This window comes from Rissa tridactyla, chromosome 15 (assembly GCF_028500815.1).
Source record: "Rissa tridactyla isolate bRisTri1 chromosome 15, bRisTri1.patW.cur.20221130, whole genome shotgun sequence".
NCBI classification, from domain to species: Eukaryota; Metazoa; Chordata; class Aves; order Charadriiformes; family Laridae; genus Rissa; species Rissa tridactyla.
In genome coordinates this window covers 7,695,031-7,719,539 of record NC_071480.1, presented here as the reverse complement: position 1 = coordinate 7,719,539, position 24,509 = coordinate 7,695,031, and the positions used below count along the sequence as shown (strand labels likewise).

Sequence of the window (24,509 nt, the reverse complement as noted above, 5' to 3'; positions counted from 1 at the left end):
GGATAAGGCGGGATGGGGATCCATCCTCTTTGTGAGGCAGGTACCGTGGCTGGGGGTGGTGGTTGTGGAAGGACCTTACCTGGTATTTCAGCTGGGAGCTCCCTGGGGGCTGGGGTAACGCCCCTGCTGGTGCCCGAGGGAGATTTGGAGGAGAAACCCTCAGCGACGGGGTGAAGCTGAGCAGCCGACGCTGACCATCGCCCGCAGCCCCCCGCCATGCACCCTCTGTGTGGCGGGACACCTTCCCGCCGCCCTCTCCACGGGGGGACACCTTCCCGCCGCCCTCTCCACGGGGGGACACCTTCCCGCCGCCCTCTTCACGGGGGGACGCCTTCCCACCGCCCTCTCCAAGGGGGGACACCGTCCCGCCACCCGCTCAGCCCTTTCCCTGTGGGACGGTTCTTGTGCAGAGGGAGGGTGCTGGGCGTCCGTGCGGGCTGTGCCTGCCCCGTCCAGGTGTGCGGAGGGAGGAATGCCAACGCCTGAGTCACGGGCACCCCCGCCTCCCTCCCCGGCTGGGATAAAGCTCGTCCTCACCTGGGATCCGATCTCATTTATCACGGCTCCCACCTTTCCTTGCCACCAGTCCCCCGGGAGGGAGAGGGGGCAGCTCCGGGCTGGTGAGGGGAGTGAGAACAAAGTCGATATTTGACTGGAGGGGACAGAAATCAGCGGGGAGGTATGTGGGAGCGCGGGCTGCCTGCCCTCCCCGCCGGACTGGAAGTTGACGTTTAACCGGAAAGAGAAAAGGGACAAAATATAGAGAGAAGGGAGGGGGAAAAAAAAAAAAAGAAAAGGAAAAAAAAAGAAAGAAAGAAAAGGCTGAGGCTGGAAATCAAGTCGCAGCAGCGAAGCAGCGCGTTCCCCCTCTGCCTTCGGAAGAATCTCTTGGCTTGGTGTGTGGGTGCCTGTTATTCGGGCTGCAGCAGAGGATTTGGACACTGAGTCAGATCCAGCGCTAATGAGGTTTGTGGAATTAATTCATCTGCGCTCTTTAGCGTCCAGCTTGCTTTAATTTCGTTGTGTTGATTAACCAGGGGGGGTGGGGGTGGGCAGGTAGGCAGGGCACGGAGCTCAGGAGCTTGGCTCCCCGCCTGCTTCTGCCCCTTTTTCCTCTGGTTTTGGCGGTCGGATGCCGGCTCGTGCCTCTCGGACGGCCGGGAAGGGCAGCGCTGGTGACAGAGCGGGGCTCTGCAGAGCTGCGTGGGGCCATTTTCCTCTCCCAAGGTATTTGGGTGGGGGGCGGCGGGGTGGAGGTGGGGGTACAGCAGCGCGTGAAGGCAGCGCAGAGCCTGTCGGGGACCGGTTGTTGCAGGTTTCAAAGGTTGCCCCTTCCGTCTGCCCTGCTTTCAGGGAAAACGGCAGTTGTGCCTCGGAGCTGGCGGCCCGGGGAAGATTTCACGGGTCAAACAGCCCGAGGTCGGCCGGGCCGCGGGTGGCTCCGGCTCGCTGAACCCGGGGGGGGGCTGTTTCACAGAATGGGTGGCTGCATGCAGACCCCCTGCGAGGGGGGAGTGAGGGGAGGGGATGTCCCCGGAGGAAAAGGCCTTTGCTGGACTGCAGGCGTCGAGGTATTTGCAAGCTGGTGGATCTGAGATGGATGGGATACAGGGAAATAGATGGACTGCGGTGAGGGAGCTGACAGGGGTGGGCTGGAAGGGGAAAAAGGGGGACAAAGAAAATCGATTTCGTTCTTAGGTGGTGCTTTGATTTGCAGGTCAAGCTTTTGATAGTTTTCTGGAGGTCTGGCTTGCTAATTTTTCCAAGTTTTGGAGCACAGACCCCGGGATCTCTGCGCTGCCGCGTGTGCCGGGGAAGGAGTAGCCCGGGGAGGGAGTGAGGGAGTGGGACTTGTGGCCCTGATCCATGTTCCCGCAGCTCTGCCCTGGGTGGAGAACTGAGCCTGCATGAGCTGCCGTGGCTGTCGCTGTGCTGCTGGTGCCGGAGCAGGACTGATGTCCCCGGGGGAGGCACCCCTCTGCCTTTCTGCTTTGCCTCCATCGCTATCAGCTCTCCCTCGGGACCCCCGGCCCCGTGCTGGGGCTGATCATGGTGACCAGCGCAGCCTGCCCGTGTGGTTGTCCCTGGCACACATTGGCAAGCACATGGTCCTCTAGATGCCTCGCATCTACCAGGACGCGTCCTGCCCCATCGTGCATGGGTGTATGATGCGCCCCTTGTCAGGACGGGGGTCTGCAGCCACGGGAGGGGCGATGTCCGCTGCTGAGGGAGGAATGGCTGCGCCGGGAGCTTGAGCATCTCCCTGGCTTTCCCACTCCTGTGTCCCCAGCCTGCTCGGTGTCCCCTGCATGGCAGCTGGGACCAGGGTTCTACCACGGGCTTGTTGCTTGGCATTCCTTGTCTCCTTGGTTCCCCTCCCTCACCCGCCCCAGGGCGATGCCCGGCTTCAGCCTCGTCCTTCCCAGCATGGAGCTGCTGTGGTTGGGTCAGGACAGGGAGGGGACAGGGGGAAAGAGCTCTGCTGCTCCAGCCCTGTCCCCCGTGTCATTGCTCCAGCGGTTTCTTTGGAGCATCCCCTGTTCTGGGGGGATGAACTACCCAGCCCAGGCTTCTCCAAGCTCGGGGGGGTCCTGGGGTCTTTCTGGAGCAGGTTTGTTGGCTGTGCCGAGGTGCAGACAAAGGCTGGGGGAGAGGTTGGAGGCCAGGAGGAAATGCCGGAGCGGTGGTTTGGGATGGGGTAGGATGTTTATCTGCAGCCAGGAGCTGCTCTGCTGCGTTCCTTGTGTTTGCACAACTGAATGGCTGCTTTTCTTCTTGTTGTGGTTATCGTAATGAAAATCCAACCAAACCCCTGCAGCTTTTCTGAAGTGAAAGTGGTGTTTTCCTTCCAGAGGACGCTTTTGACATCAAGGGATGGTCACTCACATGTTTTTGCACAAATATTACGGGCTGCATTCCTGCGGCCGGCAGCGACAATGCTCTGGGCCACCAACGCCCTGTGCGCTGGCAACTGCACAGCTAAATCCATAGAGGTCGGTGGCTCACAGGGCAGCATGATGTTAATATTGAGGTTTACGCCCTTTTATCTCAGCACTTGAAAAGACATGACAGCAGTTTATGTATCTAAGGCCCAGGGTGTGTCCATTCATCCATCTGTTCGCTCTTTCTTGACTTCAGATTAAAGGAAGATGAATGAGGTCTGTGCTCTGAGGCTACCTTGGGAGATGGGTGCGAGAGCTGAGCAATCCAGTCCCCTGTATTCAGTCTTTCCCTAGTGACCTTTGCCATGATGGGAGATGAGATTTGTCGAGTGCTCAGGGGATTTTTTCGTTGTTTTTTTCCCTTGATGGGCTCAAAGGACTTCCCCACCCTTTCATCTCACCTCTAATTGGCATCTCCCCACGTCTCGGTAGTGCTGGTGGCTGTGGTTGGCACGGCTCGCTGGGGCGGAGCAAGGCGGAGAGGGACTTTCCTGACTTCAAAACCCACCCGTCTGAGTGGCGAGGGACACAGCATTTGCCAGGAAGTGTCACAAGGACTTTTGCTGAAGGAGATCACGGGCATGTCCAGGGATGAGGATAACTGCTGGCCTCAGAGCCAGCGTTGGGGCTTGGCTGGGGGACCCCCCCAAGCCAAAGCTGTGAAGAACCTGAGCTGGGGATGGTGGGTGCTGCAGGGAGCTGTGCTCACGGGCCGCGGGAGGAAAATACAGAGATTCCCTTGGTCAACTGGTCCCTCTTACCTGTTGGAAAATCAGCCCATTGGTTACCAGGTCCTTAGGAACAGCAAAGCTTCCCTGGGTGTCCCCTGGCAGAGATGCTGCCCCCAGGTTTCCATATTTCTCATGTTTCAGCTATGGAGGTTTAATTACTGTGTGCCAAATCCCTCTGAGCACAGCTGACAAGATAACTGAGATACAAACATCTTATCACATGTTACCTGTGTATCCAGCGACCGCCATGGAGAACAACGTGCGAACACTAAGGGAGGTGTCCCCACGGCGTTGATGCTGTGTTGGTCGGAGCCCTGTGCTGCGGCGATTTCTGCGAGTGCTCAGCTTTGCGCGTTCAATGTATTTGCATTGCTTCAGTGGCCGATGCAGGACACAGCGCGATCCAACGCTGTTGATACTAGAACGGGTCTTCCCAGGGGTTTCCCTGGGCCCCAGGTCAGGTTGTTAGAAGCGAAATCACCAAGTGACCGACTGCCTGCTGATTGTCCCCCTGGGAACTCGGACATCTTCACTGCACACAACAACTATTCCCGTTTTCCTTCCCTGCTTCAGGTGGTTTTCACATTCTCTTTATTTATTCTAGAGTCAGGACTTGGAGAGCAAGAAGCTGTAAGACAATTCATTTGCATCTTATATTTCACACTTGCATCTCTCAGAAAGGAGATGCTGAGATGCTTTAATGATGTCTTTACACGATATTTTTTGCCTCAACTGTCCCCGCTTGCCCTGCTGGGGTGCTGGGGTCAGGACCACCCTCCAGCACAGCAGCCGCAGAGCTCGAGTTCCAGCTTTGTCTCTTGTGTTTACCACGTCCAAATGCCGACTTCTGGATGGCACTTACAGTTTTCTGACGGCCAGCTAATAAATCATGCGTGGGTGCAGGGACAATGGTTCACTCTGTCTAGGATTTGGCCTCTGGGTCCACGCGAGGGGTCCTGCTGCCCTGGAGAGGACAGAGGGGAGCTGCTGGGCTCTCAAGACCACGGATTCATTCAACAGCTCCAAACCTGGCATTTCCCAAGGCCTTGCCCTCTATTTATTATTGGTTCAACCATCCTGGAAACTCTTAGCGCGATAGGAAATAGCCGAAGGGAGGGGTCTGTTTTGTTTTTGGGGAGAGATGCAGACGGTCGCTTTGTTTTCCTCCCCTCTTTTTCCCTTAACCTGCCAGGAAAAGCAAGGTCTTGACCTAATCAGTGCTTACACGTGTGGATGACGCTGGGCTCCGGCTGCCTGCACGGCCCCACTGTCCCGGGCACCCTGACGCCAGGGGACATGGGTGCTGTGGTGTGGCAGCTGCCCTGCCCTGGCATTTGCTGGGGACTTTGAGCCTTTGGCACATGCCCAAGCAGAAAATGAGCTGCTCTTGGTTCTGCTTTTGTGCTCTGCCCTGCCGAGATCAAAGATTGCCTCCAGGCATTGGCTTCCTCCGGGCGGGCAGGGCTGTCCCACCCTGGCAGGGCTGGATGGGCTCTGCCGAAGCCGCTCCCATCGTCTCCGGGACCGTTTCCATCTCTCGGCTCTCTACAACGTAGCGATCCATGTGTTTCAGGAGGATGAGGATGGATGTGCTGCCACGGGCATGTGCCGCGCTGCTCCTCCTGTCCCTGCTCTGTGCCACCGGCCTCTGCCAAAGGAGCAAAGGTGAGCGCAGCCGCGGTAGGTCCGTCTGCGGTCTCCCCTTGGTGCTGCCCCATGGGGACTCTGCGTACCTCTCCTGGGCTCCAGAAACGCTGGTTCTCAAGTGGATAAGACATGTTCTGTGTCTTTCCTCCTGTTTTCTATCACCCTGGTATTTGGGACCCCTCTCTTGCTACCCCACTGCTGTTTTATAGCCAGCTTCTACTAACCACCCAGGCAGAACCTCCACCAACTCCCCCAGGAGTGGGATCAGCCTTTCTCATGCCCTCCCATGGCTCACTTGGTTTTCTCCATTCCTCATCCCCTGATCTTTCCTGGTAGATAACCGTTGTGTGCTGTCCCGGGCAAAGAGCTGCACCGAGTGCCTCCGAGTAGACAAGGACTGCTCCTTCTGCACTGATGAGGTGAGACCTTTCAGGGGAGCCTGGTGATGTGCTTCCCACCATGCTGATGGAGGGGTCACAGAATGGTTTAGATTGGAAGGGACCTTAAAGGTCACCCAGTGCCACCCCCTGCCCTGGGCAGGGACACCTCCCATCAGCCCAGGTTGCTCCAAGCCCCGTCCAGCCTGGCCTTGAACCCCTCCAGGGATGGGGCAGCCACAGCTTCTCTGGGCAACCTGGGCCAGGGGCTCACCACCCTCAGAGTAAAGAATTTCTTCCTGGTATCTAATCTAAATCTCCCCTCTTTCACCCCTGGTTAAAACTGGGAGAGGGACCCAAGAGCAGGGTCAGCTTCTGGCTCCAGCTTCTCTCTGCAAAGAACTGGTCTGGATGGGAAGCGCCAAATCTTGTGTTTCCTTTGGTGCGGACAAATGGGGAGGAACGGGAGTCCAGGGCAAACTTGCAGGAATACAGGGGTTTATCAGAAAATTCCCATGTGCCAGATCTGAAACAGTGGGTGCAAGGGATGGAGGGAAAGTCTTATCCCAGACAACCCAGTAATTCACTGGTGGTTGTATTTCCCTGGTGCTGGGTGACATCGGCTCTTCTGTATGACACTCGCCCCCATCTCTCTGCCTGGCTCCTGCTCCCAAAGGCTCACTAATGGTCTCAGCAGAGGACCCTGACAAGAGGCTTTCCCCCTTTCACGGAGGATTTGCTGCTTTCTGTGGTTGTAATGATGTTCTCGCCCCTTTGGCAGAGCTTTGAAGAGCCTCGTTGCAACTTGCGGGAGAACTTGCTGCGGTCCGGCTGCGGGGAGACCAGCATTGTCTACACCAGGGGCAAGATGGAGACCCAGCAGGTGGGTGCTGGGGAGACAGCCCTTGCTCGGCTTCTCCTGAGGGGTCCCACCATTCGCAATGTCCTTCATGTCCTTCATCCTCCTTCAGAGTCTTTAGCAGGAAAAATATGAAGTCCAGACCTCTGTTTATGTAGGGTCTACTCAAAAACAATGCTCTGCCCTCATTAGCTGATGAACCTCTTGGCAACCAGCACTGATCGCTTAGGGCTGGGGTGGCTTTTCAGGCAAACAGATGTAAGCAAAATGCCAAGGTCTGGAGGAGGTGCCCAGCTGGGCACCTGTTGACATGGGGATGTTGCTCCAGTTCCCGGCTGTACGTGAGGGAAGGGAGCGTGATCATTCCTGCCTTTCCAATTCCCATATATCTCCCTGCTTCTTGCCTCCTCCTCATTGCATCTGCGTAGGAGATGGAGTCCATCCCCTTCATGTCACTCTTCCTTCACAGAATTTCAGTATCAACACGTCCCTGCAGAGGACACAGGTGTCCCCCCAGGGCATGTTCATGCAGCTGCGAGCTGGGGAGGAGATGAGCTTCAACATGGATGTCTTCCAGCCCTTGGAGAGCCCTGTGGATCTCTACATCCTCATGGACTTCTCCTATTCTATGTCTGACGATCTGGACAACCTCAAAAGCATGGGCGAAAAACTAGGTGAGACCAGAGCTGGGAGAAGAGGGGAGCTGTGCTGCTGATGAGGGCAGGCAGCTCGCTCCTGCCCACGGCTACGAGTTCTCTGCCAGCCCCAGAGAAAGGGGATGCAACTGGCAAAGGGCTGAGAGGTGTCTGTTTTAATTAGAGTTTCTTATTATTGCTGCTTTGTGCAGCTTTGTGGGTCGATGTCTCTCCTGGCCCCGCAGGGATTGTCTCCTCCTCCTCCTCGTGCTCTCCCCTTTCAGCCCAGTGTGGGGGCTGGTGCTGGCAGAGTTGATCCGTGCAGTGGCTTTGGCATCTTGAACCCATAGGTGTGGTGCGTGCTATTGCATAAGCTCCAGTCTTGGAAAGGGCTACCAGAGGTAGCAGAGGTTTCTACCCCAAAAGACAAGCCCCTATCCCAGAGAGCTTAAAAGCTGACAGTTCAGGAGTCTTATCCAAGACCTGACCAGCAGAGAAGATGACCAGGAAAGGACTTCTTTCTCTGGAGCAGCAACCTCACAGACATCTCTTTATTCACATGTTTCCTCCTCCCTCCCTCCTTCTCCTCCCAGCGGAGTTCCTGCAAGCCCTGACCTCCAATTACACCATCGGATTCGGCAAGTTTGTGGACAAAGTCTCATCCCCTCAGACAGACATGAGACCTGAGAAGTGAGTGAGGCCAATGGGTCCATGGGATGGGAGCAGAGGGGAGGGCAGGTGCCTTCTGTTTCTCTGTGGCTTTCCTGATCTTCTCCATCTGTGGTTCTGCCACAACAGATCGCATGTCTTCTTCTCCATCTCTGCCCTCATCCCTTCGACCTCTCAGTGCTGATAGCTTGCCAACTCAACTTCATGTCTTCCCTTGAGGGACTTTCCAGGCCCTGGATGCTGTACCCACACTTCCTAACCTTGCACCCAGGTGTCCCTGCGTCCCTTTGCTCCTGTCCCCCAGCAAAAACCCTGCTCTCCCCTTTCTCCTAGGCTGCGCGAACCCTGGAACAATGCCGACTCCCCCTTCTCCTTCAAGAACGTCATCCGCCTCACCAGCAACATCGACAGCTTCAGCAAGGAGCTCAGGAAAGAGCGCATCTCTGGCAACCTGGATGCCCCTGAGGGTGGCTTTGATGCCATCCTGCAGACAGCTGTTTGCAAGGTGATAGTGGCCAGGGCTGCAGGAGCCATGTGGCTCTCTTCTTAATGAGCAGATCTTCTTGATACTGGGTGATGAGTGAAAGAACAGCATGCTGGGCAACTGACGAGACAACCAGGGAGCCCAGGTTGTATGTTCAGCTACAGTCGGCTCTTGCCCTCCCAGCCACACGCTCCTGGTGCCGAGTTGTTTTGCATTCCCAATTTTTCCTAGGTCTTAGGCCATTTGTGTGTGTACTTCTGGTGTTTGACCCCCAGCACAGGAGCTGATTGCTGGGCACCCTGCGTGTACTCTTTGCTCTGTTCCCCTTCGTGCCTGCGGTGGTGAAACTCTGCTCCCTGGAAAACAGCCTGCTTGGGCTTGGCCGTTTGGCTGTGGGATGAGCACAGCTCCAAACACGTCCAGAAAAGCATGGGCTTGCCCCCCATATTTATACGTGTCTGGCACCGAGCTGCTGGGAGACATCCTATAAATTGGGGTTGTGGATGGGGGAGGCAGAGACCTGCTGGCTCAGATTCCCAGGGCCCCGTAGCTGGCTGTGTGTGCCGCCAAGTGGAGGTGGTGCCTTGCCCCTTGGGTTTCCAGCTCCCGCCAGTGTTGGCCTGCCAACGGCTGCAAATGCTCTGCAGTGGTTTGGCGGGCACGGAGATAAAGGTTCCTTCTCCCCCCTCCCTGGCTGTAGGATAAGATCGGCTGGAGGAAGGACAGCACTCACCTGCTCGTGTTCTCCACTGAATCCGCCTTTCACTATGAAGCTGACGGTACCAACGTCCTGGCAGGGATCCTGGCGCGAAATGATGAGCAGTGTCACCTCGACGACAACGGCACCTACGCGTATGACACCAAGCAGGACTATCCTTCGGTGCCCACCCTGGTGCGCCTGCTGGGCCAACACAACATCATCCCCATCTTTGCTGTCACCAACCACTCCTACAGTTACTATGAGGTGAGGAAACCATTGTGGTGGTGCCACGTGGGCTTACCTTTCCTCCAGGACCATTCCTCCTCTGCCTGCAGCTCAGCTGTGACGAGAAAATGTTCTCCCGTCTCTGGTCCCCAAGTGTTAAACCAATGCCCTGACATTTTGGGAGGGTGCTGCCGTGTGTTGGGGGGCTGCTCTGGATCATGGGAAGTCTCAGGGTGTATTACTGGGGTGTGGAGATCTGGCTTCCTAGACGTATCCCTGTGTTGATGTCTGTTTCTTATAAAGCAGTGGGGACATGGAGCCAGAAAGTAATTTAGGTTGGAAGGCCCCTTTGGTCCAAGCCCTGCTCAAAGCAGAGACCACTTCAATGCTAGAGGAGGTTTCTCAAGGCCTTGGCTCAGGCGGCTCCTGTCTCTCTGCAGAAGCTTCACAAGTATTTCCCCATCTCTGAGATCGGGGTGCTCCAGGAGGACTCTTCCAACATCGTGGAGCTGCTCCGCACAGCCTTTGAGGTAACGGTCTTCACTCTCGCTCCCAGGGAAGGCAGAGGGTGGGCACCTCCTACTCAGGAGAGCCGGCAGGAGGTGGGATGTGGCCCCTCTGAGGCAGGCCACGGGGTGCTCGCAGGTGTACTGCTGAAAAATCAGTGCTGTGGTTATCTTCTGCCACCCAGCGCATCCGCTCCAAGATGGACATCCGAGCTGATTTCGTCCCCAAAGCCATGAAGACAGAGTTCACCTCCTTGATGTATGAAAAGACAGAATCTGGCTCCTTCCACATCACCCGTGGAGAAGTGGTAAGTCCTTGGATGGCCCCAGAGGGAAGGTGTGTGTGAGGGGCTGAGCCCTCCGCTGCATCCCTCCTTCCTTCTTCACCCAGCATTGGTCTGGCCGAGCTGTGGTTGAGCGGTGCTGGCTCATCCTTGCGGCATGTCCCTTCCTTCCAGGGCAAGTTCAACGTGCGTGTGAAAGCACTTGAGTACATCGGCGGGCAGCACGTCTGCAGCCTCCCTGAGAAAGACCGGCAGGGAGTTATCCACGTGAAACCCACGTCCCTGAGTGACAGCCTCAAAGTCACAGCCTCTGTCATCTGTGACGTGTGTCCTTGTGAACAGGTACGTGGGGGTGCGTGTTGCAGAGAGATATCCTCCTTCTGGCCATCCTGGGGTAGGAATGCGTTGGCCGGCACGTGTAGGTCCTGCTCAACCCGTCACCGTCACTCAGCGGAGGCTCAGCCTGGCCAAAAAGATCTTCATCACTGCCTGTACCGAGCTGGGCATGTTGTCCTATGGCAGAACTCGGTCTTGTGGGCAAAACTTTTCCCCTAAATCTGCCTTTCTGATTCCAGCAATGGTCTTACGGGCAGCTGAGCCCATTCGGCAACACCTCTTCTCTCTTCTCCTGCAGCAAAAACAGGTTAACTCACCCAAGTGCAGCTTCCATGGGGACTTTGCCTGCGGACAGTGCATCTGCCACCCAGGCTGGTAAGGACTTTGTCCCTCCCAGGGTTCCTGCTGGGTCTGGGGACCCTCAGTGACACACGCTCATGCCGTGAGCATCCTGCCCAGGACCCTGCTGTCCTGCATTGTGCTCCCACCTCTCTCAGCGCCATCTCCTCCCCACCAGGCGAGGGGACACGTGCGACTGCTCCCCAGCGTCATCCCCCAACAACGAAGCCTGCATCCGCCCCGGGGATGTGGAGCCGTGCTCGGGCCGGGGGGAGTGCCTGTGTGGGAAGTGCCAGTGCTACTCCGAGGACCTGACGCAGCGCTTTGATGGGCCGTTCTGCCAGTACGACGTCCTGCAGTGCCCGCGTACCTCCGGCTTCCTCTGCAATGGTGAGAGCAGCCCCGCCGCCCCCAGCATCCCCCAGCTGAGGGATTCACTGTGCCTTGCTCCATCCTGGTGGCAGGCGGGGTGTCCCTGGTTGGTGGTGTGGGGGGTTGAGCGACCAGCAGTGGGCTGTGGGGACTCTGGGCTTGCAAATGTGCAGGGGGGGTGCCATGGAGTCTGCAGCCCCTCTGCACCCCAAAAGAAAGCAGGAGAGGCACAGACAGGGCTGGGGAGAGGTGCAGCACCAGTCCCTGGGTAACGCTTCCTCTTGCGTTGCAGATCGCGGCCGCTGCTCCAAGGGCGCCTGCGTGTGCCAGAGTGGCTGGGAGGGTCCGGGCTGTGAATGTCCCACAAGCAACGACACCTGCATCGACAGCCGAGGGGTAGGTCCTGCCCTGCCTGCACCAGGGACACCCAGACAAGGCAGGGCTGCAGCAAATTGCCCTGATGCCCGAGGCTTAGGACCACTGGGAGCTGGCGCCTTGCTGACTCCTGGTGCCGCTGGGTGTCTACGATTGCTCTCGGATGGCGACTGTCACCTCTTCTTTCCCAGGGCATTTGCAATAACCATGGGAGGTGCGAATGCGGCAGATGCATCTGTGACAAGGCTTCGCTGTACACCAGCTCCACCTGCGAAATCAGCTACTCCCTGGTGAGGCTCAGCCTGGGGTCCCCTCTGGGTTGGTCACTTCTCCTTCCCATGCAGAGCATCCAGGGGAGGAAAGCAAAGCAGGGATGAAGGCACATCTCGGTCAGGAGCAAGATCCTGAGCAGGGGTTAGTCTTGCCTGTCCTGCCTTCAGTGGCCAGGAAGGGTCTGGTATGGGAGCTGCTTTGCAGCCATGGGCTTTCTTTGCCCCCCGGTTCACTGGCAGCATCTGTTGAACGTCTGCCTGTGTTTATCTGCACACCGGAGAAGGGCAGAGGTTTGAGGCTCGGCTCCTGGCTCCTTCCGATTTGTTTCAAGATTAGAAAAAAACATTTAATGGTCTGGTGCCTCAGTCTCCCCATTGACAAATATGGGCTAATGCCAGAGCAGGAGTGGAGAAAGCTGGCTTGGTTTTATTTTGTTAAGGCCACCTAAAACCCTTGGAGAAAGATCCTAATTGCTGCCCAAATGCAGGCTGTTGGTGTAAGAGATTTCGGAGACGGCTGTGCTGGGCTCCTGGGCTTGTAAAGCCTTCGTTAGCTGCTTGTTCTCAGTGATTCCCCTTTTTGGCCTTGCCCTGGCACCGCGGTGAGGATGCAGCGTTGCCTCTCCAGCTCTGCCTTTTGGAGGCGATGTCCTCCCTTGCTCCCCGTGGGCTGTCTCCTGACGATCCCACCTCTCTGTCCAGGGCTTCCAGGCGGTGTGTGAGAGCATCCGGGACTGCGTTCGCTGCCAGGCCTGGGGAACCGGCAACATGAAAGGGAACTGCAGCAAGTGCCACCTCCAGATCCAGATGGTGGAAGAGCTGAAGAAAGGTACTGGGAGAAGCAGAGCTGGGTGCGGTGTGTCTCCCATGGGCCCTGCCCCATGTGTGTGTGCATGTGGGGCTGGTCCCCAAGCTTTTTCTGGTCCTGATGACTTTGCAACCATGTCCCCTCGCTCTGCAGAGGAGGCCAGCGAGTACTGCTCATTCCAGGATGAGGAGGACGATTGCACGTACCACTACACCCTGGAGGGAGACCCCACCATCCTCCCCAACACCACCGTCCACGTGCAGAAGAAAAAAGGTGAGCAGGGACCCGGCAGGAGGGGATGCTTAGCCTGGGGTCTGGATCAGCAGTGACCTGCTCCACAGCACCTCCGATCCCCGCTTTGTCCCTTTGCTGTGTCCCTGGGCAGGGTCAGCTGCAGGCAGTGTCAGGGGTGAGTGACATTGGCTGTCACCTGAACTGCAGAGTGTAGAGAGTAGCATCCTCAGAGACCAGCATCTTTAGAGCTCAGTGCCTTCCCACTGCCGGCATGGGCGGGGAGAGATGTGAGGTGCTGAAGAGCCCCTTGGGGTGGTTGGATGCGAGCAGAGAGGTGGGATAGTTCTCCCTGAACAGCACTTTTCATTGTGAGCGCCAAGAAAGCCATTCCCAAGGTTAACCGGGCTGTTCCATCCCTCAAAGAGCTGTGGTCCAGCCTTTCCCCTCTGTCCCTGCCTGTTCCCTCCCTGCACGCCCCAGGCAGGGGGCTGATGCCCGGGAGTGACATTGCTGTCGCTTGCAGAGTGCCCGCCGGGGAGCTTCCTCTGGCTCATCCCTCTGCTCATCTTCCTCATCCTGCTCCTGGGGCTGCTGCTGCTGCTCTGCTGGAAGTTCTGCGCCTGCTGCAAGGTGAGTGCCTCAGCTGACTGCCCCAGCCTGGGGAGAGGACCAGATAAAGGCCAAAACCATGACAAATTTCCAGAATCCACCCAGCCTCCAGCATGGCCAGATTGGCAGGGGCTGGATCCCAGTTGTATCCAGCATGTCTGCTGTTGTCGACAGAAGTTGCTGTGGGATTTCCCCACTGAAGTGATATCTGGCTAAAATCAGCTTCCAGACCCCTACCCATCCAGTGCCCAACCCTCCCTGCTGCTGTGAATCCTCCCAGGTGGAGACGTGGGGGGTTTTGCCCTGGGCCGCAAAGTGATTGTGTCTTTGTCCACTTGTTTTCTAGGCTTGCCTGGCCCTGCTTCCCTGCTGCGCACGAGGTACCAGCCCTTGGGACTGGGGGGAGAGGGATCCATGTGGGGGTGTGTGTGCTGGGATAAGTGTCCCTCCTCCTCCTCTCTTAGCTGGGGAGGTGGATCGGGGGATAAGCTCCTAGAAGAGAGCCTAAGCCAGGGAGCCCTTGAGCTGCTGCTCCACTGCTCCCCCCTGCCCCACACCCTGGTGTGCCCTGCTGGGAATCCCACTGCTGGCTCTCCCCTGACCAGTGTCCCTTGTAATGCCTAGCTGGTGTGATGTGCTCTCCTCACTCATGGACGGCCTTTGCCCTCTCCACCCCACTCCACTCCTGACATCCAAACAAGCCCTAAAAATTCCCCGGAACAAAGTCTCCAGTGTCGGGAAGTTGATGGCTAGTGTTGTCCCGATCTGCCCAGACTCTGACACTGCCCCTGGTTCTGCAGGTCGCACCGTTGGCTTCAAGGAGGACCACTACATGCTTCGCCACAGCCTCATGTCCTCCGACCACCTGGACACCCCTATGGTCCGCAGTGGGTCCCTCAAAGGTCGGGACACCATCCGCTGGAAGATCAACAACAACGTTCACAAGCAGGGCTTAACCTCCCTCGCTGCCGCCAACCCCAAAGATCTCAGTGAGTGCCACGTCTGAGGAACAGCGCATAGAGGAGGTGCTCCGGGTGCTTTAAAGGACACAAACCCTCGGTGGTGGCCCCAGCTCCAGCAGCCATGGTGTTACCTCCAAGCCGGATTGCAAAGGGGGGGGTGTCCCTTCATCTGCTTCCATCCTGGGGGAAGCTGAGCAGCACCTTCCTGCGTCCAGCCCTGTAGCCTTGGAGACCTCCTGACAGTCTGGCCATGTCTTAGTCTCATTAGCTTAGTGACCCAGCCTTGATTTTGCTGCCTCATCAGTCCAGAGCCACCACTGGGCACCATTTCCATTGCTGTGTCTGGCAGAGAGCTTCCCAGTTATCCCTCTAGTTCTCCACGTGTTTTCTCTGTTGGTGATATGGGGTTTGGGTGCTAGCAATGCAGGATCTGGACACTGAGCATCATGCGTGTCCCCATGCTTCCAGCTTTCGTCTGGGTTATTTCGCTAAGAAGGAAGGAGTTTGACTTGGGAATTTCTGTTTCCAGTTCCCTATGGGCTGTCTCTGAGGCTGACACGGCTTTTCACGCAGAACCTGGTGAAGCCGGACACCCGGGAGTGTGAGCAGCTGCGCAAGGAAGTCGATGAGAATGTACGAGCCTGGGCACGAGGGGGGCCTGGGGTGGGACTGGGGGACACCACACTGTGGGGTGTCTGCGATGCTGGGGAAGGGGGAGCGCCCCATCCCTGTGCGTCCACGCAGCTCTTGAAAGCAAGAAGCAATTTTTCCTCTTTCTCAAAGAAAGCACAACCTTTAAGATCACAATTGTGAGAATTATCAAAGCGTCACATTGATGAGATCTGAGGTTTGCTTCGGAGCACGTGGTCTGAAGCTCCTGTTTGGCTTCAGTTCACAGCTTCTTGCCATGTCCTGGAGAGAAGCCCTGTGGCGGTCTCTGCCTGCTGCGGCAGGGCGAGCGGGGAGGACCCAGGGGTGGCCAGAGGGCTCTCGTGTTTGCTGGCAGCAACATCTGCTCGCCGAACACATCCCTGTTCCGCAAGGGCTGTGTTGTGAAAGTCTCTCTTGCTCCTTGCAGCTGAACGAGGTTTTCAAGCGCATCCCCGGCTGCCACAAGGTTCAGCAGACCAAGTTCAGGTGAGTCAGAGCGTGAGACACCTCCTGCAGGGCAGTGTTCCCCCAGGGCGCTGCTGGTGAGGGAGCGGACCTGAGGGCTGGGGTGTGAAATCCGGGATGCTGGGAGGGAGCGTGGGCTGTGAGACATCCTCGTGTGTGGTGCTTCACCCGCCCAGGGCTGCAGAGCAGAGCCCACCCGGCTGTGCTGGTGATCTCAGTGGCATCTGGCTTTAGACCTGAGACTCCTCCAGACAGGGACAAATCCCTGTCACCTGCTACTCAATGGGAAAATTCCCACTGATTTCACAAGTTTCAGCCCTGTGCAGAGTTAGGAGTGCCTGGGGCAGGACGGAGGAGTCTGGGGATGCCAGCGCTGAGCAGGGAGTGTTAGCCCTTCCCCACGGCTCTGACCAGATGTGATCCCTGTGGGCACGTTTCTCATTACATTGGGAAACCCAGGGGTGGAGGGAGCTGCCAGGCAGGAGGGAGCATGTGATGGGGCCACGGGCTCTGCGGGATGGGTTGGCGCCCGCAGGGCAGCTGCCACAGCTCAGACCTGCACAGGGCTGTGATTCACGCAGAACTTTGTCTCCCCACATGTGTTAGTCACTCTGATTTTTTTTTTCTTTTTTTTTTTTTTTATTTCCCACCCCAGGTTACAGCCCAATTCTGGGAAAAGGTAAGAGGAACTAGCAGCCCCCTCTTGTGCTGCGTCTTCTTCTTTGTACACACACGCGTGGGGTGACTGAATGTCCCACGCACTCGTTAGCCCCTCCGGCTGCTATGTGAGATGAGCAACCCTGCCCTCAGCTCTTACCTGGCTTTCTCTTCCCACCCGTCACAGGCAGGACCACACCATTGTGGACACGGTGCTCACCGCCCCTCGCTCAGCCAAGCCAGAGATCATCAAAGTGGTGGAAAAGCACGTTTCCCACGAGACTTTCAATGACCTGAAGGTTTCACCGGGTTATTACACCGTGACCTCAGACCAAGGTAGGGAGCAGAGCCCAGCGCTGCCTCCTGGCTGGGCAGGGGGGACATTTCCCACCTCTCACCATTGATCCTTCCCCCAGATGCTCATGGGATGGTGGAGTTTCAAGAGTCTGTGGAGCTGGTGGATGTCCGTGTCCCACTTTTCATCAGGGAGGATGATGACGATGAGAAGCAGCTGCAGGTGGAGGCCATTGATGTCCCCACTGGCATCGCAGAGATTGGACGCCGGCTTGTCAACATCACCATCATCAAAGAACAAGGTGAAGGGTGTTTGTGTTTGAATGTCCCATGCCCAGATGGACTCTGGTGGTTTCTAAGGAAGGCACAGCCTGTGTATCTGAGCTCCCCCAGATGACAGACCAGAGACTTGCTTGGTGACTCCTGTCTTAAATCACCTGGGTCTAAACTAAGGAATCTTTTAAAGCTCTAAAGAAGGGTCATCATCCCTGGTGACAGAGACCAAATATTTGACCATCACAAGTTTAAATGCTACCAATTCCATGGCAGATCCAGGTTTGACCATATGTCTCTGCTGCTCCGGTTCATAGGTCACTGGAGTGAAGTAAAACCTCTTTGCTGTTATGCTGTGCCTGGGGCAGGTGAACGGCCCCAGCAGTTTGCCTCTGCTTCCCGTCTGGTTGTTTTGAGCAGGGAGCTCGAGTCAGGAGTGGTAAAGTCTCCAGCCCATGCAGTAATATTTCATACACCGTTCAGACCCACGGGTGATAGGAACTCTGTTCAGGGAGGACACCTGTGTGTTTGTAGTGCGATTCTTCATGTATTTTCTCTACATGTTCCTTCTCTCCTGCCCCTTCCAGCCAGCAGCCTCATCACCTTCTTGCAGCCAGCCTATTCCCACAGCCGCTTTGATAAGCTGGCCAAGATCCCTGTCCTCCGGGAGATCATAGAAAACGGGAAATCCCAAGTTACCTACAGGACCCGGGATCTCACCGCCAAGAATGGCAGGGTAAGGGTGATGCTCCTGGCCTTGGCAGGCAGGAATGAGCGGGCACAGAGCGGTGGGAAGGAACCGACCCTGGGGCTGCATAGGAGCAGCTGATCAATCTCAAAGGGGGATGTGGGAGAGAGGAAACCCAGGGCTTGAAGTTAGCACAAGGGCTAATTCCCCTCCATCCTTTGTTCCCTGTGCCTCAGGGGCCTGAGAGGCTGCCGGTACCAGGGGCAGAGGGTACTGGCTGCTCCCTGAGCTGTAGGCACTTGGGAGGCAAGTGGGGATTCACTGGGAGATGAGGGGAGATCTCTGGGAGCCTTCTTGTGGATGCTGTGGGCTGTAATCACTCACCTCTTCCTTCTCCTCCAGGACTACACCTTCACAGAGGGTGACCTGGTCTTCCAGCCCGGAGAGACCCGAAAGGAGGTGCAGGTCCCCTTGCTGGAGCTGACCGAAATAGATACCCTCTTACACAACTGCCAGCTCAAGCAGTTCGCCATCGACCTCCTCCATCCCAAGCACGGCGCCAAGATCGGGCGATACCCCCAGACCACGGTGACCATCGCGGACCCAGGTTAGGGGCTGGCAGCCAGGTGGTGGGAAATGGCAGCAGGGGGTGTGGGACCCCCACACCGGACCAGCTCAGCCCGAAGTGGTGCACAGAGCTCCAGCCCTGCTCCTCACCCAAAAAGCGGCAATGAGGACGTTCCTCCAGCTCCGAGCAGTAGATTTGGGCCTCCCTCTAGAGGCGTTAGTGGGTATAGACAGTGGGTGGGAAGAAGATGGATAATCTACCTCGCAAAAGGGAATAGAGTGGATTCTTCATTCATTTTCCTTGGGGATTTGAATAAAAAAGCTATAAAAATAGGGGAGAGGCGGGACTTGCCAGGAGCTGTGCTTGGTGCTTCCTGGGGCTGGACAAGCAAAACTGTAAAGGTTGTCATCAAGTGGGTCGATAACGTAAAGGTATTTATCACAGTGCTGGACATGAATGCTGGAGGTACAAGAAAGTCCCTTGTCACTGGACAACCAGAACCACTTCAGGGGCAGGCACTGGGGCTGGAGAGGCTCCAGAGAGCTCTCGGCTGGAGTTGGTGGGTTTCCAGGAGAAGCAACTGGGTGACTCGAGAAGGCTCTGCCAATCTCTGTCTTCTTTTGTGGCTGCACAAAGCAACTGATCAGGAAGTTATTAAATACATTCAGACAAAGCTAAAGATTTTCAGAGGCAAGAAGGTGGTCTCTTCATTTCTTCGTACCTGGGAAGCCTGTGAGAAGCAGCAGGAGGTGCAGGACTTGGGAATTCTGAGCCCAACTCTCACGCCAGCTTGCTGCGTGGCTTTGGGGGAAGTCATCACCAAGTGCCTCAGTTTCCCTTCCCTATGATGGGGATCTACCCCTCAGAAATTCTTTGAGGCTCACTCAGGATGGCAGGGCGGTGCTGGAGAGAGGCACACTTCCTTCTTTTCATTCCATGTGGGGCGCTAGCACTGATGTGACCTTTCTTGCTTGTGTCTGCAGAGGTGGTGGATGGTGTCCCCTTGATGACTGGCCTGGGACAGGTCTCGCAGTCCCCCAAAGGCCGCCTGAGTGCACCGCTTAATCCCAACGCTGACGCTCTCAGCTCCAGGGAAATCCGCTTCAACTGGTTTCCTCCACCGGGAAAACCTCTGGGGTACAAGGTAAGGGGGGAGTGAATCCCGGGGGAGGGTGTGGGTTTCACACACATGCAGTCATTTGTGCTGAAGGGATGGGGAGAAGACGCCCAAGAGAGGGAGCAAGCTCACCCCTTCTGGCCCCCTCCATCCGTGAGGGACCATGGCTGGGTGGATGTGGGATTTGCAGGAAAGATTCCTGGTGGGTTCTCTCCCTTTCCATCACACACCGTGAAATACCCAGACTGTTCTGGCCTCCCATTTCAGAAGAATGGCACAACACCCTGGCTTTCCCAGAGCAGATCTAATAAGAGATGGGGAATTTCTCACCCATTATGGTGAGGATCTGAAGGAATCATGGCTTGCTCTTGCTTTGCCAGGTGAAATACTGGATCCAAGGAGACCCCGAGTCAGAAGCCCGTCTCATCGATGTCAAAGCCCTATCAGCAGAGCTGAGTAACCTCTACCCCTTCTGTGACTACGAGATGCAAGTCTGCGCCTACAATGCCATGGGTGAAGGGGCTTACTCCGACATCATCCACTGCCGCACACTTGAGGAGGGTGAGTGACTCTGCACTTTGCTTCCCACCATGTGGAGCAAGTTGGTGCCTGTGAACCCAGCATGGGGTCAGGGCTCCGACCCTGAGCTTCTGATAGTCTTGGGGACAAGCATGGAGCGGCTCCCACTGTGTCCCAGCTGTGATCCAGGGAGATCTGGGCATCTGCGTGCACTCGCTCCCAACTTTCAGTAACCTGGATCCTTTGCTCTTGCCTTTCCAGTCCCCAGCGAGCCAGGACGCTTGGCTTTCAATGTCGTGTCTTCCACCGTGACGCAGCTGAGCTGGGCTGAGCCTGCAGAAACCAATGGGGAGATCACGGCTTATGAAGTCAGTTATGGACTCGTCAACGAGGACAACGGTAAGAGCTCATTTTCTGACCAGAGCAGTCCAGTCAGGCTGAGGGGCTGGAGTACACTTTCCCAAAGGATGGGCCAATCCCAAGCAGCAGCAGAACCAGAACAGCTCCAAGCATGTTTCCTGTGAAAACTGCAATCTGGAGGGGTCACTTCTTGATGGAAGGAGTACAGAAAAATCACCGCTCAGGATTTAATCCTGAAAAGCCCAGAGCACACTCGGTTCCCATTCACTTCCATAGTGTTTTGTGTTTTTTTTCATCTTAAAAACTTAGTTCATAGGTCTAGACCTAGGGCTAGGGTGCCAGGAAGTTGTTATTTGGTGACACACAGGTAACAGGAGACCTCTGCTGTAGGTTGACTTCAGCATTCAGTTTGGACATTTCCCCGAGACGATGTCATGCTTGTCATGAGCGGCCCAAATAGCTGCTGCACCTTGTCCCAGAGCCAGGCTGTGTCCTGACACCAAACCTCAGCGAGCCTGTTGGCCAAGGGTGGGGTGCTGTGGGGGTCCTCTGTGTCTCGTGACCTTGTGGGTGATAGGCATACCCATATTTGCAGTACCCATTGGCCCAATGAAGAAGGTGCTGGTTGAAGACCCAAAGAAGCGCATGGTGCTGATAGAAAACCTGCGGGAGTCCCAGCCCTATCGCTACATGGTGAAGGCCAGAAATGGTGCTGGCTGGGGACCTGAGAGAGAAGCCACCATCAACCTTGCTACGCAGCCCAAGCGCCCGATGTCCAGTGAGTTACTGCCATGCCTGGGTGGGAATGGGGGGACAGGAGCAGTGCTGGGGAGTGCTCCGCATCATCCCAGCTGCTTCTCCACATCCTGCTCACTCTACGGCACCAGCCAACCTGCTGAATGCTGAAGGCCAGCCTGAGCGTGGGAGGCCTGTGTGGTTTTGAGCTGCTTGTCTAATGGCACTTTCCACCTCTCCTTCAGTCCCCATCATCCCTGACGTCCCCATCATTGATGCAGAGGGAGGTGAGGACTACGACAGCTACCTGATGTACAGTGCAGATGTGCTTCGCTCTCCAGCTGGCAGCAAGCATCCCAGTGTCTCTGACGATTCAGGTACTTTGCTCTGAGTTTTGCAAAGGTCATTTTTAACATTCATTTTCTTTAACAACAGCTTTCAGCAATGAGCTTCACTGCTCCTTTCCTCCTCAGGGAGATGGGGAGATCCAAGTCATGGAGATGGTGATCAGCCTTTCCAAAGCACAGTAGCTGCATCTATGGGAACACTTGACTAGTCTTCACTAGTCATAGTGTAAATAAGACCAGTCCCTCCTTTTCTTAGCCATGAGGCAAGGAGAAATCTCAACGTGGGGTGGGAGAGGAGCTTTTCATGGCTCTCCCTGCTCATCTTCCCTTCCTGTTGCCATTTGGCTGGACCACGAGAGTTACCGTCAGCAAACAAGCACTGGCAAGGCACAGATCTCTGAGTCCCTTGGATGCTCAGCGTCTTGGCCAAGCCAACAGGAGGGAACTCACCAAGTGCTGGGAAGGCACTGGCCTCTCTTCCTCCATCACTTCACTCTCTGAATGAGGCTGACTCTCTTGTCTTGTACTGGGACAATGAGAGGAAGATGGGCCATAAGTGAAATGATGAGTCTTATCAGTAGGATCTGGAGGGTCTTCCCTAGGGGGGTTCACCAGATCCACGAGTGAGTCCTTGGTCCTTTCAGAGGGGTAACACCAAGAGTCCGACCATCCTGAGTGCACACTAAGGAGTGAGGAAACCTCTCCTGATCAGAGGACAATTGTCACAGACTCTTCATGAGAGGGACAGGCGTGTGGTGGGACTTTGACACTCACCTTTTGTCATGATGGACACGGGGCTGGAAAACATCCCTGGGGTTGAGGAACCCCGTGTATGTCATGTTCCCACCATCCTCCATCTACCAGTCACACGACGGTTGCACTGCCTGAACTCATCAGCCAACACTTGGCAAGATGGGCTGTGAAGGGGTGTCTTTCCCACTGGCGCCTGCCCCTTCCCCTCCCCAGCAAGTGGCACAAAAGCGGTGGGTAGCCCACTCTGTGCCCTGCAGATCATGCCAACACCAGTGCTTGCGTTGTCCCAAAAGGCTCCAGGTGGAAATATGTGCAGTTGCTGGGAGAAGACTTGGATCTTCGCCGCATCACCTGGAGGCTGCCACCTGAAACCATTCCCCGCCTCTCTGGCAGCAGCCACCTCTCCTCAGACACCGAGGGTCTCCTCCACGAGGAGGACAGTGACATGGCTACTGGCAGCCTGAGGAGGAGTGGGACGCCCCGGCCCCAAGCAGGTGAAGGACGGCTTCATTATGGCACTGAGTGTCCTGTCTCGTCCTGCTCCGAGCCATGGGGCCCAGTACATGTTCCCTTCCTCTCCTTGTGTGCCCATCCTTGTGTTGGCATGATGCACTGTTCACATGATGTAGTCTGCTTCAAAACCTTGTCCTGGTGTGTCTCCTCACAAGAGTGTCAAGGTAACCCCCATCTCGGCACGGACTTGGGAGCCTGCTAGCAAGTTGCTTCTACAAAAGGCTGGACCTTCGAGGCAGGAGCAAACTCAGATGATACCTACTAAGTGCCACCTCCAAGGGCAGCTCCTCACCTTAATTAAGCACCCCGAGCTTCTGGGGCAGATCTGCTGGACTTTTAAACAGAAATCACTCTCTCGTGGGTAGCTGATCTCTCCTGGCCTGCTGGGAAGGGATGGGGGTTTGTCAAGGACCAGAACAATGGATCAGAGTTTGCTTTTCAGAACCAGCTGAGACAGGATCCAGAGTGAGATTTGGAGAAACAGCCTCCATAAAGGGCTGTTTTTCTTCCACTTTCTTTTTAAATCTGAAATTATATACCTGTATTTGCGTCAAAGGAGAGATGTAAGAGAACACGGTGAGATCCACAAGGCAGTGCCCCAGCAAGGCCGAGGTCTGGAGTTACTTTGGGCACCATGGGTGTCTCTGGTGCTGGGTGTAGAACAAAGTCTCTGTTTACTTATTTGTTTCCCCGTCATTGCGTTGGGTGGTTGTGGCTTGTTCTAGATGTAGCACTCCAGAGTGACTTTCCAGATGCTGAAGCTGGGATGCAGCCGAGGCAGGGCGCACCATGATGCCTCCTGCTTCCTCCCCATGGAAACTGGAGCAGCAGCCCTGTCCACAGTCACGTTCCTCATGGTGTGCCCTCTTTCACAGAGCACTTGCTGAATGGCCGAGTGGACTTCTCCTTCCCTGGCAGTGGCAGTGGCACACTGACGAGGACAACAAACACCAGCTACCACCAACTGAGCTCACACATGCAGCAGGAGCACAGGGTGATGGGGAGCTCCTCACTGACAAGAGACTACTCCACGATGCTAATGGGGCACGGTGAGTACTGTGGTGATGGAACCTGTCCTCTCCTTCCACCCCCACGGCTGTTTTCGGACCCATGCCCTGCAAGTCCTGTTAGGGTGAGGACTGTGCTCACAGCTAAGGGGGCCTATGAACCACAGATCTGGAAAGTCATATCCTCACCACTGATGTGTAGGTGCTTTGCTAAGGCCACCCTGCTCCCAGACCAGTGTGGAAAGGGTTCCCATCCCTCATGTGCAGAGTGCTAGGGAAAGGGAGCTACATCCTTATTCTCATACCGCAAAGCACTCTGGGAAGAGCATATGTGTCATCTTCTAACACTAGCAGCATGGTTGCCTTTCAGTTCCACACGTGTACATCAGCTGGTGCTGACAGAAGGTTGTTAAAAGGCTCTTCAAATCTGAGCCTTAAAAAGTCACCTCTGCAGGAGCCACCACTCGGGCTGAACCTGCTCTGAAGTCTCCAATGGTGTTTTTCTCTTTCTTTTGCACCGCTTCTGTAGATTACCCGGGGAGATTCCTCCCTCCCATCCATGAAGATGCTGGGAGGACAATCCCACGGCCCCGGGATGTGGGTTTCAGGAGCAGGGCAAAGGTGAAGGGTTACTACCCCAGCACTGGCTTTCGGGACTCTATAATCATGACTGATGGGTCCGCGGGGATTTGCAAGTACATAGGTACAGCTTTGTCCAGTGTCTCCTCCCAGCCATGCATCCCATAACAGCCAAGCCACCGGCCATCCATGAGCTATTACCATTCACTACTCCACCTAAACCCTCTCTCCATGGCTTGCTGTGTGCCGCACTGATCTTCCTCTTGACCTGGACCGTGCCTCCATCACACCACCTTTCCATTTGCAGGTGACTTCAGCTGTGTTTCAACCCACCTGAGCTGATTAACACTCACCACTGCTGCCACCATGCTTTAATGGGCTGATCAGCTCATTGATTCCGTCCTCTTCATTCCTAACAAGCTTGTTGTTCTCAGTCTTATCCCACAGGCCTTTGGAGGACTCTTGGGGAGAACGTGTGCTCCATATGAGATGTCCCTCTGCAAGCTCCTTGGCCAAAGCCCATATCAATGAGAGGCTTCAGTCCCTGAGTGTCACCTGGGAGGCTGCTGTGCTTGCCATGAGCCTTGTGTCCCAGTGGGCTGAGTTGGGAGGAAACA

The 24,509-nt window shown here is 56.0% G+C and overlaps 1 protein-coding gene across 6 annotated transcripts in view; it reads left to right on the top strand.

Moving 5' to 3' along the window:
- ITGB4 (integrin subunit beta 4) overlaps positions 1-24,509 on the top strand; it is a 32,255-nt gene that overhangs the window by 3,258 nt on the left and 4,488 nt on the right. For 2 of the 6 annotated variants that reach the window (XM_054221993.1, XM_054221992.1), the window contains exons 2-34: positions 5,247-5,338; positions 5,657-5,739; positions 6,479-6,580; positions 7,026-7,230; positions 7,785-7,881; positions 8,194-8,365; positions 9,045-9,308; positions 9,710-9,799; positions 9,961-10,083; positions 10,234-10,401; positions 10,694-10,770; positions 10,913-11,124; positions 11,399-11,502; positions 11,673-11,771; positions 12,456-12,582; positions 12,715-12,834; positions 13,319-13,425; positions 13,751-13,784; positions 14,205-14,393; positions 14,896-14,999; positions 15,445-15,503; positions 16,138-16,161; positions 16,327-16,475; positions 16,556-16,735; positions 17,294-17,442; positions 17,797-18,001; positions 18,946-19,106; positions 19,460-19,640; positions 19,860-19,997; positions 20,554-20,736; positions 20,939-21,070; positions 23,182-23,355; positions 23,843-24,016. In XM_054221993.1, the coding sequence (XP_054077968.1) occupies positions 5,251-5,338; positions 5,657-5,739; positions 6,479-6,580; positions 7,026-7,230; positions 7,785-7,881; positions 8,194-8,365; positions 9,045-9,308; positions 9,710-9,799; positions 9,961-10,083; positions 10,234-10,401; positions 10,694-10,770; positions 10,913-11,124; positions 11,399-11,502; positions 11,673-11,771; positions 12,456-12,582; positions 12,715-12,834; positions 13,319-13,425; positions 13,751-13,784; positions 14,205-14,393; positions 14,896-14,999; positions 15,445-15,503; positions 16,138-16,161; positions 16,327-16,475; positions 16,556-16,735; positions 17,294-17,442; positions 17,797-18,001; positions 18,946-19,106; positions 19,460-19,640; positions 19,860-19,997; positions 20,554-20,736; positions 20,939-21,070; positions 23,182-23,355; positions 23,843-24,016 (4,474 nt within the window). In that variant the 5' untranslated portion in view covers positions 5,247-5,250. Of the gene's footprint in view, positions 1-744; positions 967-5,235; positions 5,339-5,656; positions 5,740-6,478; positions 6,581-7,025; positions 7,231-7,784; positions 7,882-8,193; positions 8,366-9,044; positions 9,309-9,709; positions 9,800-9,960; positions 10,084-10,233; positions 10,402-10,693; positions 10,771-10,912; positions 11,125-11,398; positions 11,503-11,672; positions 11,772-12,455; positions 12,583-12,714; positions 12,835-13,318; positions 13,426-13,750; positions 13,785-14,204; positions 14,394-14,895; positions 15,000-15,444; positions 15,504-16,137; positions 16,162-16,326; positions 16,476-16,555; positions 16,736-17,293; positions 17,443-17,796; positions 18,002-18,945; positions 19,107-19,459; positions 19,641-19,859; positions 19,998-20,553; positions 20,737-20,938; positions 21,071-22,086; positions 22,288-23,181; positions 23,356-23,842; positions 24,017-24,509 lie in introns of those variants that run through there. The other 4 variants (XM_054221991.1, XM_054221995.1, XM_054221990.1 and 1 more) reach the window with 4 other exon arrangements.